At 40.3% G+C, this 17,979-nt stretch overlaps 1 protein-coding gene across 2 annotated transcripts in view; it reads left to right on the top strand.

The window, feature by feature from the left end:
* CHRDL1 (chordin like 1) overlaps window positions 1-16,551 on the top strand; it is a 38,994-nt gene extending 22,443 nt beyond the window's left edge. Inside the window, exons 5-12 of one of the 2 annotated variants that reach the window (XM_027716550.2) lie at window positions 2,120-2,265; window positions 3,023-3,116; window positions 5,195-5,262; window positions 6,493-6,667; window positions 9,928-10,122; window positions 11,769-11,936; window positions 13,017-13,106; window positions 13,934-16,551. In XM_027716550.2, coding sequence (XP_027572351.2) covers window positions 2,120-2,265; window positions 3,023-3,116; window positions 5,195-5,262; window positions 6,493-6,667; window positions 9,928-10,122; window positions 11,769-11,936; window positions 13,017-13,106; window positions 13,934-14,064 — 1,067 coding nt within the window. In that variant the 3' untranslated portion in view covers window positions 14,065-16,551. The remainder of the gene's footprint in view (window positions 1-2,119; window positions 2,266-3,022; window positions 3,117-5,194; window positions 5,263-6,492; window positions 6,668-9,927; window positions 10,123-11,768; window positions 11,937-13,016; window positions 13,107-13,933) is intronic. The other variant, XM_027716551.2, reaches the window with a different exon arrangement.
* The last annotated feature ends 1,428 nt before the right edge of the window (window positions 16,552-17,979 follow it).

Genomic DNA, 17,979 nt, shown 5'->3' with positions numbered 1-17,979 from the left:
GACCACAAGCCAAACGCTGCTTTTGGACAGGCATCCCACATGGGCACAGCAACGTCCTGCAGAGGCTGTGTGAACAGGGCCTCATATCCAGTCAAGAAACATCTGTATTCTCCTTTCATTTCTCTTTCCATTTTCATTTCTTTCCAGTTTTACTGCTCTCCCAGCTGCCCAAGGGGCAAGGAGATAACTAAAGGTTTGTCTATCTCTCCTGCTTTCTGTGAGCTGACTCTCAGAAAGCCCAAGAAACTATGGAGATACAAGTTTTGGGAGGTAGCACAGTCCTGAGATGTGCCTCTTTATCCATGTTTTCCAATATTTGTGCCTAAGTGGTAGCTGAATCTGTCACTGGAATCTTTTGCTGATGACTTGCAAAGGATGTGTCTTAGTCGGAGCACACATCTTGCCATTCCAGAATGTTCAGTACTAGCAAACATACAGAAAGGGTCAAAAGCAACTGCATTTCTATGCCAAACACAGGTGTTGTCAGAGCTCCGTACTCTTTATAAGATTTTGGAAAGGTATCATTGGACACCCTTTATTGCACTTGAAATAACGATATATGTGATGTTTCAAAGGAGGAAGTGCAAATAACGTGTGTCAGGCAATGAAATGTCGGGCAAGGAACACTGTAGTACATGTATGTTCCACAGCCAGATTTGACATTTACCATTCAAAATATTATTAACATTTGATGGACCAGTGTAACTAGATATATGCTTTTATGGAAAACTAAATGTTAATGTTTAATGCCAGTGCATGGCGGCAGAAAACTGCTCTTTCACTTGAGCTCCCAGCTGAAAAATGGGCATTCTGTGGTATCATGATTTCACAAAAAAATCTCTCCAGGTTTATCTGATAGGTAATGAAAGGAGCTGTAGCAAAACCTGAATTTTTAGGTCAAGTTTCTTTTACATGAAAGCCCAAACCCACTGCATGAAATTTCAGCTGCATTCCTAGAAATTTGCAGTGATTCGGGCTCCGGAGAACAAACACTTCACTGTTACTTCCATAGAGCTCTTGTTTGAAATGTTTTTTCCCCTGCTGAGATACTAAATTCATGTGAATGTAAATGTATAGTGCCAGGTTCACTGCCCAAGCAGAATCAAGTGGCTTATATTTCATAGGTAAAGTGTAATCCTTTTGCACAGTTTATCAACTGCTAACAGTTAAACAGTCTAGGGGATGTTTTAGCATAAGATATGGATAGCTTAGTGTCTTAGAACACTTAACCCATGTGGTGCAGAACTCAATGTGATACTGAGGTGAAACAGGAGGTTTCAGGGCTTGAATTAACACTGCCATCTTGTGCACTTTGTCATATGCCCTGAGTTCTGCCAACAAAGTGCACTCATTTGCACATCTGACATTAGAACATGCATATCAGAGGAAAATCAACGTTCAGGTGGCTTTTGACATCTGCCTTAGACAAGTTTTGCCCATTTTGAAAACAACAGCAGCAATGAATAGTGAGGAAGAAACACTTGCTTATTGCATAAACTCTCTCAACGTAGTTCCATCATCAGTATTGCTGCTCCTCTGCCAGAACTTTTGTGCCTATGGATGGTGTGGAACCATGCATGGAATCATGCATGCCCTGTGGCACAACCTGCTAACCTGCAATTAAGTCTCCTATGGGCTACAAGACTACAAATCATTAAAAAAAGAGACACCAGTACTAAAAAGGGGGAAACCATGCCAGGACAGTGCTATTGATAGTGGGATTCTGTGTGTATACAGCACCTAATGCCTTCTACATTAAAGCCTAAAAGAGCCATGTAAATGTAACAAGTGGGCACATAACTGCACCCATCTGTCCTGATACCAAATGCTACAGAACAAGAGAAAATACTGCAGCATGAGACAGGGCCATTAGTGCTGGCATTGCAGTTGATCATCAGCATCCTAAGATTAACTGGGACAGTCAACTCAAAGTGTGAATTACTAAAATTCAGCAAGATAGCAGCATGAGAATATCACTTGTACTTTGTAAGATGACAAAACTTGTCCTTCCTTAACAAAGAGAAATGAGGGAGAAGGGAAGCTTTTCCTCCCCCATATTTATGATATTGCAAGTTATCAAGAACATTTGCATGAAGTGTTCCTTTCCCATTGCTTCCAGAGGACTCCCTTTTCTCAGTAAGCAGCAAAATCACCGGGAAATCCTGTGAATACAATGGCACCACCTACCATCACGGCGAAATGTTTGTGGCTGAGGGGCTTTTCCAGAATAGGCAAGCAAACCAGTGTGCCCAGTGCAGCTGCTCAGTAAGTAACACAATTTGACAGAGCCCTGCTCTGTCTATGCTCCAGTTCTCCTTTCTAGAAGACATGACACTGAATTATAAGCAATACATAGCAAAGGCTGGGAATTGAGAATTAATGCTGAAACTCATGAGAGTGCTCAGAGCCAGTGTGCAGCACCTGGTAAATGACAGGCGACCTCTTACACACAGTGCACAAAGCATATCCTGTCAAACATCTGCTCTAAGGGAGCTTACAGTGCAGAGGCAGCAGGTAAAATATTGCTGCTTGGCATATATAGAATATTTCGCTTCAACCTGACTGGAAAATGTAGCACTAAGCCAATGACTGATTTCATTTGGACTGAGCTGATAAGTAAAGGGTCCCAAGGCTGGGAGCGGACAGCTCTGAACTGGCACTGGGCCAGAGAGCCATTCCTGAGATGTCACCAATTCAAATCCAGTATATTTGAGCACTCACCCAGTGACTCTTCAGAGCCAGTGTCTGAACCATGACATCCCTACCAATCCAAACAGCTCTTCAGTATCAACTATTGGCAACTCTGTACCTCCTCTTATCAAATCACCATCATATTCTTCATTAACTAAGAATTTAACAGGCCAAGTAGTTAACAGACTGTTCAGACTTTTCATTGGTTTAATATTCTGCTTTTGCATAGAGTGGCATTTATGTAAACATGGATTTAAGCGTGTCCATAAAAAAATGAATATACAGAAAAATCAATTACTCCTTCTAAATTCCCCTTGTGTTTTACTGGCAGGAAGGAAATGTGTACTGTGGGTTGAAGACTTGTCCCAAATTAACTTGCTCTTTCCCAGTTTCTGTTCCGGAGTCCTGCTGTCCAGTTTGCAGAGGTAAGTTCAAGGACAGGCTCTGAATTTACTCCTTTCCATGTCAGAGCCCTGTCTGTGCAGCAGTTCTGTCACTCAGGACACTATCTGCAAGTTTCCCATGTAATTACAATCCAATGCATGTTGGGAAATTAAACCACGAGTGCCAGCAGGGTAACATGGCTACCTTTGTTCTCCTAAATCGAAACAAGGAGAGAACTGATGATAAAGTTGCATCCCCATAATGAGGTAAATCAAGGCTTCAAATGAGGTATTGAAATAGCTGCCATTACTCTCGGTAGAAAAGCTTTATAATAAAAGATGAGCTTCTATCTGACAGGTTACAAGACCTGCTCAAGTTGTGCAGAATTTCAATTCAAAGGCAAGGGCAATTACTCCGGTTTAAATTAGGTGTTAACCTATATTCAGGTGACTTCAGTATTTTACTAGCAATTGCATTTTAGATCTTGTACACACAGGGAACTTGATTCTAGGGGCCTTCCCAGCCTTTCTGAATGTCTAAACCTAAATGTCTGTCTAAAAGCCCATCAAAATGTCTGAGATTTTCTAAATGTATTTTATATCTGTATTGTGGCATTGGAATCATCACTTCTAGGGTATCTAAGTATCTATGGCCTGTTCTCAAAGATGCAGATAAGCACCTAAATGTACCTTTGGTTTTCAGAAGTACCACTCTTGATACCAGTGATACCGGGATGCTTTGAAAAACTCTTGCACCTCTGCTTGCACTTTTGTGCAGCTGTACTCTTTTGATATTCTGCTTGTCTGAACTCACTGCTATTGCGTGGTAAAAATAAGGAGTATTATATAGTTGGTTGTGTAATATTTGCTGTGGTGCAAGAGTTGTGAAACACAAGCTAGCATAGTCCCAGAGTTCCTGACCTGAGGAGTTGACTGAGTTCACACGCTGGACCAAAAGCTCTGGGCAGGGAAGGGCTGAGCCAGCAAGAAGGTACTTCAAAGTTCATCAGTGCTGATAATGAAGCACGATGCAGAGGGAGCACCACATGCTCTGAGGGAACAAGGTCCTGGACAGAACAAGGTCCTGCACAGAAGCTGTGTAGTCACGTCAGAACAGCAGGCTGTCACAGCCACTCACCCTGGGGAGGTGCAGTGCTAATTAACTTACTTGTGGCACCAAGCAGGACCTGAGCTAATCTCTCCGGAGGGCTGTGTGCTGTGTAAATACGTCAGCTCAGTCAGAACGAGCAGGAGGATCTCTGTGCAGTGCTCCTTTGCCCAGAGATTGTCCCTCAGTCCCACTGCTTTGCTGTTAGTCCACAGTATCTTCACAAATCTTGAAATGTTTTGCCAGGCAAACTGCTTATAAAGCTTTCTGTTCTCAATCAGGCAAGGTGATAGCCCTGGCTTCCCAGGGTGAAATACAGTGATACACTGTTTTAAATATAATACTTTGACAGTTAATTAAAGTAAATCCTTGTTAATCATCTGATTTCTCTTCCCATGTAGTTATTTGAGCTGTATTGGAAACCAGACTCTTCCATTTACAAAAATCAATTTGACTTTCAAAGTATAAACTGTCAGACATAGCTAGACAGTAAATCAGCCTTACACTGGAGAAATCAGTCACTTCAGCCAGTCACTAATGAGAAACCAGTTCATTTGCATTTCCATGTGAGAGGTGAGATTAAATCGGATTATGCAGTAGAGGCGACCCACTGTCTCCACTGATGCAGGGCTTATTTAATGCATTCTTCTGTCTACTAGTCTTATTTAAAAATGTTAAAATGATTATTTATCTCATAATCAACTTTATCCTTTTCAATATGGCATAAGCTGTTTTATCTCTCCTCTGTGATTCTTATGAAATGAAAAGCTAAACCAAATGTTTGCATCGAGATCTAACACAGCTCATGGGGAGGAAACTGTGAGTCAGTTTCTGCTCCCTGCATGGCCAAATAGACTAATATATTAAAGTTTGCTGATTTTCATATTCATTCCTCTACCACTATTCAGACCCTAAATACAGCTGTAAAGCCGGGTGAGACTTTTCCCCTCTGTATTTCCCAAGGTGTCTCACAGTTACTCCTCTAACTGACACTGCTCTGCTTCACGTACAGGAGATGGAGAATTATCATGGGAACATTCTGATGGAGATATCTTCCGGCAGCCAGCCAACAGGGAAGCTGTAAGTGGGACCTACAATTTAAATTTAATATTTTCTTGCTGTGCTGTGCATGACAGTGCATTGGGGGAAAAAGAGAAAAGGATGATAACAGGTCTGAATACCTATTGTTTCATCCTGGGTTCTGTGAATCTAGCCCAAAATAGGTTTCTTCCACTCAACCTGAATTCATGAATCCTGCTGAATTATAAAGTCCCATGAGCTCCTGTGGATTCTGGATTTGGTCTTTGTTGTATATGCTGTATAAAAATAAAATTCAACAGCATTTTGTTTGCTATTCAAGCATTGTTTTTAAATCATAATTGCAAACACTTCCTTCCCAGTTTACATACATATATATGTATTTACTCTAGGGGCTTCATTATCTGTGGGGCTAAGAGTTTCCATTAACAACTTACTCCTCAAGAAATAATTTTTATAACAGCATTTGGAGAGAATCTGAAGACCTTTTGAGCACTACCCAAATACATGAACCAACAGGTCTTTAGATGAGTGGGAAGAACCATGCCTGATAAAAGGAGTGCACTAAATCTACACTATTCCTTCAGGTCCATGGCCATTTTGAAAAATGATTCTCTGAAAACAGTGTTTTTGCTCTAGAAAGCATGCTGTGCACTACTACTACTACTACTACTGCTGCTGCTGCTGCTGCTGCTGCTTTCCTTTGCAAATGGAATGAGATTTCCTAGTCTGTAAAACACATTCTAGTAAGGCTCTGCTCAGGCTGTGCAAGGCTAACTTGGGCCTTGCATGACAGTTTCAAGCTGCAAGCAAAGAAGAATCTGGGCAGTCATTTTGGATGTGCTCTGCCACTGGAGCCATGGTAGAAAGCAATTTTTATGAAAAAAACTAGACAAGCTTAAAATTCTTCTCATCTACTCTTAAATCAGTACAGTAGATAACTAGCTCTGAACACCATTTTGAATAAATGGAGCAAAATAGGCACATCTGGGTTGTGGTTCTTCTTATGCTCTAGAGATCCACACCAGGTCAAGTTCTAAAACTGCCTCTCTGTCCATTGACAATTAGGGACTTCAGATGACCAACTCAGATAAAGACACCTACACTGACATACAAGACTGGTGAGATGAGTTAGATCTGCACGTGTGGTTAATGATGTCTCATGAGAGTGGTCACACTTGTTGCCTGTGTTAAGCCCCTAGTACAGCCCCTTTCCCCATGTTCATTGGAACGAGACATTTACTTTCCTGCTCTCTTTCTGTCCCCAAACAGAGACACTCATACCATCGCTCCCACTACGACCTGTCACCCGGCTCTGTGAGGCAGGTAGTCAATATTCCACGATTTCCCAACGCCAGGAGTAACCGCGGAGTCCTGCCAGATCCCCAGCAAGCCTCAGGCACAATAGTACAAATCGTCATCAACAACAAGCATAAGCACGGACGAGGTAAAGACAAGTACTTCTTACAGTATTGCTCTGGGTCAGGAATCAATCACCTACAGCTCAGAGAGACTTCTCAAAATATACAGCAGAATCTTGGGGATTCACACTGGTATCAAGAAAGCCAGTGCAAATCAGGGAGGCAGAAAGCAATCAGCTATTCAGGGTATGAAATTCCCTCTTGAGCGAGATCAATTCTGCCTGCACAGACAACAGTGCATTTCACTCTGCAAAGGCACCACACAACTGTGTTGCTCTCTGAGTTACTTTGTGGGATTGTGCTACACAATTCTGAGAACTCATGCAGTGTTTACCAGGGGAGTGAGTGCTTTGTGCCACAGAGGACACCACGATGCCTTTAGATTCAACAACTTGTTCACACAATGGCTCATCCCATAGGAAACTGTTCATGGTTATTTTCTTTACACTCTGTCCTATTTTGTAACTTTACTGGTCATAAACAGTTTATATTTAAACTGCCCTACAAATCTCAGACCGTAAAGTATCAGGAGGTTTTCTGCCTCCAGATAGTATCATGTCTTCCCCCACCTTAAACTTCTTGCCTGAGACAGTGGGATGGAGGGGATGCTTTTTGTCCCCCATATAAGAGGCAGAGCAGGCAATTAGCCTGTACTTGATGCCTGAGCTGTGAAAAGGCAAATCTAACCAAGGTAATGAATCTCACTCTAAGAATCCTTTATTGCCCTCTGCTAATAGAATATAGGACATACTACGTTATGTGGACAGCAGAATTTTGAGCCCATATGGCAAACCATATTCAAGTTATATTCCTCATGCACTAGAGGAAGGACAAAAATAAAGGGAAAATACCAATTCACCAGTTAGTGGGGCAGCAGGTTTTGTACAATAAAAAGGGTGGGATGCTCAGTTCCCACAGTGGGTGTACCTTGGAGAACAGAGGTTTGCAGGAACAGGTCTAGGAAGACATAAAAAAAATAACTGTACAAACACATGCTCAAAAGAGCATCTATCCACAAATACCAGTCAGTGTGCACTTAGAAACTACCCACAAAGAGTTAAAAGCCCTTGTATTAGGGCCAACTAATCTTTTAAGGTATTAACTAACAGAAGGAATGTTGGCTATAGGATCTTTGTTATCCACCTGAACAAGCATGAAAAAACATTCAGATCATGCCAGTGTTTTATGCTGAATCTAGGAGCAGGAATCTCCATGCAGGGCAATGTCTTTGACATGTAATTCACACATGAAGACATCATCAAAGCAGTTTCTAACTGACTTGTTTCAGCAAATAAAGAGCATACAGACGAATAGCATAGTTCTGGATGCAGCATAATTTCAGACACTCACTGCCTGGAGAGTGTCTGAGAGATCCCCATGATGGAAACAGGAATGCTGACCACATGTTTTCTTTTGTTCCTGTGCAATTAACAAGTGTTCTATTAATTAATGCACATGCCCCTTGAGACGCATTTCAACAAGTTAAAAAATAAACACACAACAACTCTCCTGACGTGGAAATACTATGTAGTTGTGGGGATACAGATTTACCATTCTGAACATGAAAAGCACTAAAAACAGGGTATCAGGGAACCAGGAGTTATTTGCTGTATTTTGTCTTCTACTAGAGGCTTCATCTTCTCCCTTAGAGTAATTATTTAACTGTTCAGTGCTAAACAACCCTTAAAAGACAGAAAATATGTATCACACAATGTCCTGTATTATCCCTTCACCTGTCAGGGAGAAATCATGGAGTATTTATGTCCATAAGGGATCTGGAGAACTCTGGATGGGGGAAAAAAATCCCTATAAGCATAGATATAACTAATAATATGATATTTGAGCATGCAAGAAGCCTGCTGAGCAGCTGAGTACTTACCGTTTTTCTCATTTATAGTTTTTTCTCCCATGTTCTTAGTACACAGATAAAACACGGCTTTTTATTTGAGAAACAAAATTGTTTCCTACCTCTAAAATAAAACCATGTCTTAAGAAAGAGTTAAAAAGTAGCAATTTAGAAACCAAATGATAGCATAACCCCATGAAAGAAAATACATTGCAAAAAACACTCCCCATAAATCTCAGTAACTCAGTAAAGTATAAGGCAGTTGGTTACATCTGTTACCAGTTAGATATAAATTTCAGATTACAGATAAAAATTAAATTGCTTTTGAAAGTTACAGGCAAAATTGGAACATATTTTACAAATAAAAACATTAATAAAAATGATGGCATATTAGAAGAATTGGAAATATTTACAACATATCCCAGCTTCACTTCAGTTGCTTTTAGAAATCAGGCTGTGTCCTTTATTTCACCTTGTTAGGATTAGTTTGCATTTTTCTTTGTGTTTATAAAATATTTAAAAATAAGAAGTAGGGTTTATAGGACAAATGCAAACATGGTGTAAAGTGATATAATTCCCATCAACTGCTGGGTGACCCAAAGTGGCTTCTACCAGGCATAGATTTTTCCACTCTCCTTGTGTCAGCTGTATTTCTCTGACTCCCAAGGGCTCTGATGAATAAATATTCTGAGGCTCTTAGATGCTATTAGAATGAAATTTCAGTCCCATATGCATCCTTTCATGTTAATGTTTTCTTGTGATTCCAAAAGCCAAATGGCTCTGTATACCTATAGACATATATATTTCCACAGAGGACATTAAACTTCATTTTGCAACATTCCCTTGCTTTGTTCTGTGTGTTATGTAGCAGAACTCTCATGCAAAAGCAATAAAAGGCCCAGGTGGCACTAATCCATCCTGCTGATAGCATGGCTCTCTTCAGCTTATGGCTGAAGCTGTGCAGATGACTCAGTAGCAAATAACATGATTCTGTCATCTGCAAATTCAATTCCAGCAGTCAGAGCCACTGTAGCAGGCTGTGTCCTGTGTGTGGACTGAGATTAGGAGAGGAAGGAGGAGTGAGTTTTATGAGCTGGTTAATGGTGCACAAGTGAAATGCACGGGGGGGGAGCCAGTCAGATACTTGACTCAGCCACCTTCACTGTTTTCCTCAAAACAGCAATGGACATCAGCATCAGCAGAGTTGAAATCAAGGCAAAACTGTTCAGAAAAGGGTGATCACAGGCTCAGACTCATTTTAAGTAACAAAACTCCAAGTTAAAATTACCAAGCAGAGAAATGAGCCAGACACTAACAGATGACATATGGAGACACTGCTTTAAAAAAATGTGCATGAATCAAACAAATGTGTATAGAGAGGTAGGCAGTGAACATACCTTTTCCAGTTGTACTTTTTCTTCTTTTTGTTTTCTTTCGTAGTTTGTGTTTCAAATGGCAAAACATACTCTCATGGTGAATCTTGGCATCCTAATCTCCGGGCCTTTGGAATCGTAGAGTGTGTGTTGTGCACCTGCAACATCACCAAACAAGAATGTAAGAAAATTCACTGTCCAGAACAATATCCCTGCAAATACCCTCAGAAAGTAGAAGGAAAATGCTGTAAAGTCTGTCCAGGTAAAACAAAGTTGATCACAGACCATCTTTTTGCTGTGCATGTTAAGGGGCTTGGCTCAAGCCTTCCGGTCACAATAACTGATGCAAACGGCAGGAGCTGTGCCCGCTCTAAGGTGTGTGAGAAGTCTCACTGGGGGACAGGCAGAGCTGCCTGGCCAGCTCTGCTCTCACTGCTGCTCCTCAAACAGGGGCCATGCTGCCTGGCACATGTGTTCTGATCAGTCACTGCCTTTCTTTCTGCTGTTAGCACGACTTCCTTAGCGCTCATTTCCAAAGAGAGTATTGCAGAAATGTATACAGAAAGTTCATTACTGTCATAAGACTCCTGTCCTTCCCCCACCACAGTGCCCACAGAACTTTCAAATCATTTTATAGCTTGTGAAATTTGTGTGGAGATAACATCATTTCTGCTTTTTAAAACGTACCAGAAGGATACAAAACTCTGATTGGTGTCAGTTACGTAACTTAACCCATAAAATAAATACTAGCTTATCACAGATTTAGCACTGTGTCTTTTCTGCACTAATGATAAAACTTATGTAGACATTACTAAAATAAATGCCTACAGCTAGTGAAAAATCTGCTAACAGGAATCTGCTGAGGGTCTGCCAAATGACCAGCCATGTTGCATGTGATACAAAGGGTAAAGGAGTGTCCAGTTCCCTTATGTGCCTTTAAACTTCTCTAATCTGTACAGCCCATTTCTGTGTTTGTTTGCTGATGCACTGGGCAGAAATGCTCAGCCATATATAGAATGCACACTTCCCATCTTTTGCTGGCCTTGCTTACTGGGGAAAAAAGCAGTGCCAGTAGGCAGGCTGGAGATGTGTTATCTAGAGCTTTTGGAAGCAGAGATCCACAGCTTTCAGTAGAAGAACATCCAACAAAACCTGGCTAACAGGCTTCAACTGAAAATTTAATGGCAAAAAGAAAGTTACTGTCTTGTTCTTTGAGATTCTGTGTGCCCATTTTAAAGAAAGCTGAATCTCTTCCTGCTGTCTGTCTTGTATGTGTGGAGAATTATTAGGTGTTTCCACAAACAGAAGTCTAAGCCTCTGAGTTGCATCATCTCTTACATTCTTGTCCAACTTCCAATTGCAAACAGAATAATTACAATTTCTACTTATATGCTCTACAACTTTACCAGGTGGGCAAAAGATAATGTGCCCTGTGGCTAGCCCAGGCTTGCATTGGCCAGCTGGCTGCTGCTGAGCAAAGTGCAAACCTTCTGGATTCTGCCTGCCCTTCTCTTCAGCAAAGCATGAATTTGGTTTTCTTCACTCTGACCAACCACCAATTTTCATTTAGTTATTACCTCTGAGATTTCTATCATTATTTCAAATATTCTTGAAAAGGGGACAACAGATTTAAAAATTGTGAGGAGTCTCCCCGACCACACGGTGTTACAGCTCGTTTCCTTAGGAGACTGGATTATAACTATGAATACTGTCTTGCCTCCATGAACAGGCCACCAGAACCAGAACACTGTTAAGTGTCTGGGGCTTAGCTGGAGATGGATTTGAGTGGCCATACAAATGAAAATTCTACTTTTAAGCTAAACCTGCTTGGCTATTGGTGCCAAGTAAGTTCTGGAGGACTCGATTACAGCTGTAGTAGGTGTTTTGTGCTTTTTTTTTCTTTAACAGAAGATGTGCCAAGTCAAACCTTTGACAACAAAGATTACTTCTGTGGGAAAGAGACATTTCCTGTCTATGAATCCGTTTTCACAGAAGAAGGAGAAACCATCAGGAAAATTGCAATAGAGATTGAAAAGCCACCTCAGATAGAAATACATGTGTGGACAATTAGAAAAGGTGAGTTGAACAAGTTCTTTCTTTAAACAGTGTATAATCTGACATTAAAATCCCAGAATAGTTTAGAGATCCAAACATTTTGAGACTGCTGTTCTTCTGGCTCTTTAGGATATCACTGTTACAGCCACTTCCAACACAGACAAATTTTGCTGAATAAAACCCACTAGAAACACACAAAGGTGTAGTTCTGCAAACTCTTACCCTTCATGGGGAGCAAAGACACAATGACAAACAGGTTGTCAGCAATATTCTGTGTAATTTATTTCAGAGAAATGAGTTTGAACCAAGTGCCTGGAGGCTCTTATTTAGGATGCACCAAAAAGCTTTCCATTGAAATCAGTATATCCTATCTGTCATAGTGATGCTACATCCATGATGGCCTAGAATATGGGCCAAAAATGTGTTAAGGATGGAAACAATATCTTTTACTAGACTAACTGGTAAAATAAGAACAAAATAGAAAAGCATCGAGAAGCACTGGTGCAAATCATGAACTTTCAGTGTAATAAAAATTATCTTCAGCCTCCTAAAAATCAAATCTACTTAATCTATTTTGAATAAAGAGCACATGATCCTCGAAGGAAATCCTCACATAGTGCAGCCCTGTACATGGAAATGATACATCTCTAGAATGTGCTTTAAAGCAGAAACCTAAGGCCAAAGTGGGAGCAGAAAAGAAGTCACAGAACATTGGATGGTTCACACGTACCATGAGTGTTCAAGAAACCACAAAGCCTCATAATGATTTGACAGTGGTGTTGTGTGCTGGCTCATGACAGGCAAAATGGTATCTGCAAAATGATACTGTTTTTCTCCAAGACACTGGGATTTCTGGCTTCTCTTGTAATCTTACATTTATGCATAATAAGGAAAGATTCAGCTATTTTGGAAAAGAATTGGCTGATTCTCACACCCCTCACAATCCATGGAAAGATTTACAAGGGAGTAGCAAAAAAATGGGTGGGGGAGGGTGGAAAACAGAATAAAAAAGAAAGAATAGTCTGAAAATTTTACAAAAAGGCAGGTTTAGAACAATGGGCACATTTCCAGTAACATGCCTTTCTCATTTCTTTGCCGAAGGGATTCTGCGTCACTTCTATGTTGAAAAAGTGTCCAAAAGAGAATTTGAAGAACTTCCTTACTTCAAGCTGATAACAAGGACAACCCTTAGTAAGTAAAATTCTGACCTCTTGAGGTTTCTACTCTTCATATTATCATAGCAGTGAAAAACATTCTCTGTTACTCAACACAGTGAAATGGATGTACTAACTTTTCCTCCGCGATTTCTTCTTTGTATTTCATCGAGTTTGGGATTTTGATAGTAGTTGGCAACTAGTAATTCAGCTGATTTAATAGTTGCACTAAGATACAGATATTTTTATTTCCTAGTTCTTTTGCATTATAACTTGTAATTTTTTCTACAATTTTTTTTCTAATTAAGTCTTTTTCCCAGGGATAATATATTCTTAATAATATAGGCCTATTGAGATACAGTAATCTTTTCATAGAAGAAGTTCCCTAATTTTTTGCTGTCAGCCTTCCTTAGCTTGCCATTGTTATCTGTAATGTAGTATTCTAGTTATCAGGACAGCATGCATTCCTATCAAAATTATCAAAAATGTTAATTACAGGCACGTAGACAGAGTTCATAGCACACAAACACTTAGACGTGTTGCTTCCCACTTCTGAATACTTTGGTTTGCCAGGATATCCATTGTCATAAGTGGCTGAATAAATAGAGCCAACTTACAGGACTACTTAATTAAAGAAAATAATAATAATATTCTGGTCCTTGTTTATCATTTTTAATAAGGTTATTTTTCATGGAATATGTTACGTGATTGTAAGATACTTTGAATATTTTCCATGGGAGGACTGGACATTCCCTCTTTGACTATTGTGAATCAGTTGGTTTGCAGAGTGCTTATAAATGTCTTCAGAGTTCCCTGTGCCCTTTTCTAAGTCAGTATCTGTCTCCTTTGTGTTTTTGTTTTCAGGCCAGTGGAAAATATTCAGCGAGGGAGAAGCTCAGATCAGCCAAATGTGTGAAAGCAGAGTGTGCAGGACTGAGCTTGAGGATTTGGTAAAGGTTTTGTACCTTGAAAAGTCTGAAAAGGGTCACTGTTAAGGGAGACAGCACTGGAGGGAAAAACACAAGAAAACTTATGAAAACTTGGATCTGCAGCTGGACTGCAGGCTTATTTTGCTTAAGTCAACAGTTGCCCTAAAACCCAAAACTATAATGCAGTAATTATTCACATCATGCACAGCAAATTTGCTGCTTTATGTGTAGTGGTCTGTGTCAACCATTCAAATATCTCCTCCCAAAGACTAGGAGGCTCTGTATTACTGGTGGGGGAAGGAGAAAGAGAGACTGTGCTTTCCCAGAGTTGCATTTCTTTACGAGTTAAAAAGAGAAAACAGAACATTATTATTACTATTATTATTTGGCAAATTATTCAAACTATTGAAAAGAAGGATACCTAATAAATGTGCAGGAGTTATAGAGAGCATTATTTCCTGTGCTAAATTTATACCATTTCTGGTGTTGAAATGACTTAGTAGTGGAGGAAAAATACAAGTGATACAATACTTGTGCTGGAAACATAAAAAGCAGATTTAAACTAACAAACTCCTAAGCAGCCTGCCTTTGGGATGATGTCTTGTAGTTGAGCAAACAAAGCCCATAAACTGAACAGCAGGTGTTAGTGGCAATCACTATATTTTTGTAGCAATTGGAGCAAATGTTCGCTTTTAAGTGGTTTTCACTGTTTCCTCCACCCACTTCTCTAAAAAATGTGAAGTGTTAGCTCCCTATCACAGCCCTAATAACTTCATTATTCTGGGCCCTATTAACACACGGTCTTGGCTGATAAACCACCTTCTAAAGTGATGGGGCAGAAGGTAGTGAAGTACTAGCAGTGTTTTCAAAACACCTAGAGCGTTAAACCTCACAATTAATAACTCCTCAAAAGTTGTGACAGGGATTAATTTATTTGTTCTGATTTGTTACAAACCTAACCTTGTGCATTTTTCTGAGAATGACCTCTCACTTCTCACGCTTCAAGGACATCTCTCTGCCATGACAAACACCAAACAGCTACAGCAGGCCTTTAGAGCACAAGAGCTCTGTGACAACTGTTGTGAATAAAAACAAATCTGAGTCTGTTAAATTTAGTATAGCATGTCTACAGTGTGTCTACTTATTCTGCAGAATAAGTGTAAGTATAATTTAAAAACTGTTTTCTCTGAAGAGTCACCAAAATCCTGCACTGCACTATGGATGCAATGTTGGATTAAATCCCAAGATGCAAGTGACTCTGCCTGCTTTTGCTCCCATTTTCTACTCCACAAGCAGACAAGAATACTGCTGTTCAAACACATGCTAGGAAACAAAGCTTTATGGAAATGGCCTGAGCCAAGGGCTGGGGCTTCACAGGGAGTAAAATCAACAGTGAGAGCAAAGATTTTGAGGTTTGTTATTCTGCCAGTGACAGCACTCCAGGGTGTCCCCATTCCTAAAGGGATGAAGGTGTGGCAGGGGTTGGTATTGGATGCCAAAAGCCTGTTCAGGCAGAGCCTCACCATCCTGAGGCGATCCTTGGCTTGAGCAGCAGGCCCTGGCAGCCTCCATCAGCACCACAGGCCTCAGGATCAGGCTTCTCCATAGCACCCAGGTCCTGCCTGTGCCGCCTGAGCCTCGGGAGGAGTGGGATACAGGGCTTCTCAAGCAAGAGGAGCAAATGAGGAGAACAGACATGAAGGTGAACAAAAGGCTGAAGGGAATTAGAGAATACATACAGGGTGATCTCAGGACCACCCTGCTGTCCCTAGGCCTGGAGAGAGAGCAGATACAATCTGGGAATACTGGCCATTTGAAAGTACAGCAAGTTGAAATGCAGGAACACCTGGCCATGAGAAGTCCTCTATCACTGTTCATTAAAGGAGAGCTAACTGAACTGTCCCACCACCTTTCCACGGGGACTGTAGCTTTCATAAGTCCTGTCCTGGTGTTGGACAGGGGTGTAGCATATCCAAACCAAGGTCCTAAGACCTCACTGCACCAGTGTAACTGTGGAAGCAGCAGTTTGCCATCAGCAGCACGCATTGCAGTGGCATCTACTGGGTTAAAATGTGCTGCAGAAGTGTAGAATTTTATTATAAATCTTTAGGAAGAGGTTCTGAGGAACTGTAGCATCTGGTGAGAAAATCAGCAGTTGATTTCTCACCTAACAGGCATTGTCTGTTTGTAGCAGTAGCTGGTGAAAAAAGACTAAGTGGAAAGTGTACAGTGTTTGTAATTTTTTTTTATGAAGAAGGCAACCTGCTTTTTGTATTTGTGACAGGACAGGTGGAATCCAGATTGTATATTTATTTTATAATAAACACTTTTTAAGAAAAGCAAAAACAATCATAAGCATAATTTAGTAAAATGTAGCAGTGCATTTTTCCAGTTTCTGGTCACTTAAGACAACAAAATACACAGTGTCATGTTTTTCATTCTCTTCATGAGATGTATGTCTGTTACAGTACTTATTTATGTACTTGTATCACTTTGACCTGGTTTGATAAATTAATAAACCCTGACGTTGATAATAAAACAAGATGGTTTGCATATGGTGCTGTTGTGTCAAGATGTTTGGTTTCAGTTCCCTGTTTGCAGTCTGGCTGCTGCCACCTCAGAGAAGGTAAAGCCACATGCCCAGCTGGGTGCAGTGTGTGGCTGCCTGCTGGGAAGTCAGTACTGAGCTATGGAACGATCAGATTGGGAAATACCCAATTTAATTCAGCTTTAACCTACCCACCATGCTAAATTTTAGAAATCAAAGCACTGACATTCTTATATGGAAACCTACTCAAGAAGAAATCTCTCTGACAACAGAGGGAACAGTACAGGACATACTGCTTTCTGGGCAATACATATTCTGAAGCTCAAAATAATTGGGGAAATGTTGATGGAATCAATCTGCTGTAATGACTAAAATGAGAAGGCTTTCAGAAACATAAGAAAAAGATGTAAAACATTAACTCACACATGGCTAGCAGTGTAACTAAAATGGAGAGTATCAGCCTTGGCAAAGATGAATGTTCAAAGTAAATCACTTTGTACATCAATTAGTACATCAAATCTGAAATTCAGGATGTCTCTGGAAATTCCTAATGAAATTCATTTCTGTTATTTCATGACACCCTTCATATTTATTTTCACCATCTTTTCATTTTAGCAAGGAATCTGCTACAAGAATCCTTTCCATGAGAACACTCCTTAGGGACATGTACTTGCTCTGCTTCCTTAACTATGTGAGGGGTGTTCTCCTTCCTGCTGGTTGCAGATTGAAAGTCAGTAACACTCAGGGTTGCACAGCTGCATCCCCATTGAATGTATACTCTTGATTTCATAACATCCAAATGCTTCTTAGCAGCACATTAAATCTTATTTCTCACTTCACTCCTATCCCCCTCTCATGTCACAGGGATCATCTCTGGCTCCACATGACTCCACAGGCCAAGAGAGGCAGGGTACTGAGACCAGACCCCTATTCACTGCTGTGTTCTTCTGAAAATACTTTTAAATGTACCTACATGAGTACAAGAGAAAGAATGTGTCAGCCTAACTAATGCTCTCATCTTCCTACACTCTCTATTAAAAAAAAGGTCAAAGCATTTCACAATTCAGATGATGACTCCTTCCAAAATAATTGATAGCACATGAAGTATTTGCGTAATGTTGGTGTGCTCTGGTGCCTATTGTGTTATCCATCTAAGATAAAAGCCAAGATTTTTGTAATTTATTGTGGGAGGGGTGAAAATTTACAAAGTTAGTCCTTATTTCCATTTATTGCTTTTGTTTGAGGTTTGAAAAATGCCTTCATCTTCTGATCTGAGGTTTTGGACTGTTTTACTTCTTGGATAAAGTATGTCTGCAACTGCATGAGTATACTGAATATGAACCCACAACCCTCCCTTCTCACATAACACCAACCCGTGAACAAGAATGCAAAGCATCCAAAGCAAAAACAAATAATTGATTTTAACTTGGTAA

This window comes from Pipra filicauda, unplaced genomic scaffold (genome assembly GCF_003945595.2).
Source record: "Pipra filicauda isolate LSUMZ 115617 unplaced genomic scaffold, ASM394559v2 scaffold58_size5111680_pilon, whole genome shotgun sequence".
Taxonomy (NCBI): Eukaryota; Metazoa; Chordata; class Aves; order Passeriformes; family Pipridae; genus Pipra; species Pipra filicauda.
The sequence above is the reverse complement of the archived record's forward strand: the minus strand, read 5'-3'. Positions and strand labels throughout refer to the sequence as shown.